Source organism: Austrofundulus limnaeus, unplaced genomic scaffold (genome assembly GCF_001266775.1).
Source record: "Austrofundulus limnaeus strain Quisiro unplaced genomic scaffold, Austrofundulus_limnaeus-1.0 Scaffold2267, whole genome shotgun sequence".
NCBI classification, from domain to species: Eukaryota; Metazoa; Chordata; class Actinopteri; order Cyprinodontiformes; family Rivulidae; genus Austrofundulus; species Austrofundulus limnaeus.
In genome coordinates, this window is record NW_013954669.1 from 13,890 (window position 1) to 16,437 (window position 2,548).

The 2,548-nt window shown below is 41.3% G+C and overlaps 1 protein-coding gene across 1 annotated transcript in view; it reads left to right on the forward strand.

Annotated features, from left to right (window-relative positions):
* LOC106537358 (uncharacterized) overlaps window positions 1–2,548 on the forward strand; it is a gene marked incomplete at its 5' end in the record, with an annotated part of 11,901 nt that overhangs the window by 7,372 nt on the left and 1,981 nt on the right. Inside the window, 2 exon segments of the mRNA XM_014034735.1 lie at window positions 839–1,141; window positions 1,228–1,497. Of these exon segments, the coding sequence (XP_013890189.1) occupies window positions 839–1,141; window positions 1,228–1,497 (573 nt within the window).

Here is a 2,548-nt window from a genome sequence, read left to right on the forward strand (position 1 = left end):
TGAAAAGTCCTGACACATTTACTAAATAATTCACATATAAAATAAATAACTTAAGTCCCAGTACAGATCCTTGAGGGACTCCACATGTGATATTACCAAGTTTAGATCTTACACCATTTATTTGTACAAACTGTTTCCTATCTTTCAAATAACTAGATACCCATTGTAGTGCCGATCCTCTAATACCATATTTACTTAATTTTTCAAGAAGAATATTGYGATAAATTGTATCAAATGCTTTCTTTAAATGTACATAAATACTCCAACAATACTATTGATCGATAGCAAGTTATTTGTTCCATAAATTCCATAAGAGTCTTTGATGTAGAACTTTTAGCTCTAAACCCATACTGACTACTACTTAGGATATTAAGGGATTGATTTTTTACCTGGATTACTGAGATGCATCAGGATACTTAGGATATTGTACTTTTCAATAAATTGATCCAATCTGGTGAAATAATTTCTCAAAAATTTTAGAAAACTGTGGTAACAAGGACATTGGTTTGTAATTTTTGAACACGTTTCTAACCATTTTTAAAAAGAGGAATTACCTTGTCTGTTTTCATATTGTCAGGAAATACACCAGTTGAAAATGATAAATTACAGATATATGTAAACGGTTCAACCACATAGTTCATTATATCTTTTACAAGCATCATGTCCATGTCCACCCAGTCTTTTGATCTTTTGTTACCAATTTTTTTTTTACCATACTCAATATTTCTTGTTTGTCAGTTTCAACAAGCAAAATACTGTTTGTACAATCGGTTTCCAGTCACCTCCACATGAAACTGTTCCCACRTGTGATCTGATAGTTTGTCTCTGGTCCCACCAGTGTGGACAGGAAGCAGCTGCTGAGGTTCATCCACTGCTGCGCTGCCTCTGAACACCAGCAGGAGGCAGCATCGGAGCTGCTGAGGACTCTGCAGCAGAGTGTGGACCTGTCTTGTTCCTCCTCTGTGGACCTACCAGAAGAGGGTCAGATTGAGCCTCTGGTTCTGACTGCTGCTGACTGCAGGGCCATCTCCTCTGTCCTCAGACACAGCAGTCAGGACACACAGCTCCACCTGAGAGACTGTGAGGTGGAGGACAGCAGCCTGGACCTGCTGTTTCCTGTCCTGGACAGGGTCCACCTCAGGTGAGGAAGATCACTGATGAAGATGAAACAGAGAAAAGCTTCATTTCATCMGTCTTGATGCTCTTTGTTCTGTTCCTCCTGTTCAGACTCAGCAAGACTGTCCTTGTCCAGCTGCTGTCTCTGCTTCCTGTCAACAGTGAGAGGGACWCTGTGAGACGGGCGGTGTCCCTCTGCAGGGCCCTGGGTGGAGAACTGGATCTGAGTCACAGCACAATGGATCAGAGGCTCTGTGGAGCTCTGGTCCAGATGCTGGACTCCTCTGAAGGTCTGACAGAGCTGGACCTCAGTCACTGTCAGCTAACAGACCAACTGCTGYTCCGACTCCGCCCACATCTGCACAAAGTCCACATCCTGGAGTGAGTTTGTCCTCYTTCTGAGACAAACCCAAACAGCTGATCAGCTGATTTGGTTTCATACCAGCTAAATATGATAATCAGTTCTCATCCAGGAGRCACGTCTCAGTTAGTGTCTGATGTGGACAAATGTCTTTAGTAGAGATTCACTGCAGATTTTAAAGCTCAGTTCTGATTGTTTTTGCTCAGATCTGATTTTTCTTTGTGTGGTCATTCCGATAATATTTTAAATGTGACCTCAGTCAGACTCCAGTGTGAACAATCCACAGCCCTGAAGCATCCCGCCCTCAGCACACTGAGTTCACAGAAGTAAATATGGATGCTACATGTTAGCATGTTAGCATTTGTGGATTTATTCTGAATTGATTTGATTGTTCCTTCAGGACAACTAAGTTATTCTCTGCTAAGATTGTTTCTTTAAATTTTTACATTTAATCTTGCCACCTTTACCTACTCAGGTGAAAACTCAAGTTGTCATGCTGTTATTGATACGTTCCATCATGTTGGTTTACCACCTTTAGTATCATGTTGGTATACCACTGTTAGCATCATGTTGTTATACCACCATTAGCATCATGTTGTTATACCACCATTAGCATCATGTTGGTATACCACCATTAGCATCATGTTGGTATACCACCATTAGCATCATGTTGATATACCACCATTAGCATAATGTTGTTATACCACCGTTAGCATCATGTTGGTATACCACTGTTAGCAACATGTTGGTAAACCACTGTTAGCATCATGTTAACATACCACTGTTAGCATCATATTGGTATACCACAATTAGCATCATGTTGGTATACCACCTTTAGAGTCATATTAGTATACCACAGTTGGCTTCATGTTGATATACCACCATTAGCATCATGATGGTATGCCACCATTTGTTAAGTTGTGTGGAACCCACTATGCATGTGTTGATTGATTGGTTGAGAGGTATGGGGCGAGGAGGAGGAGTCGGGGAGAATATATATATGTAGGGGTCACCTCGAGTGAAGAAACAGGAGTTCCAGCCTCAAAGCAGGCCTCGCACAGGCCTGAGAAC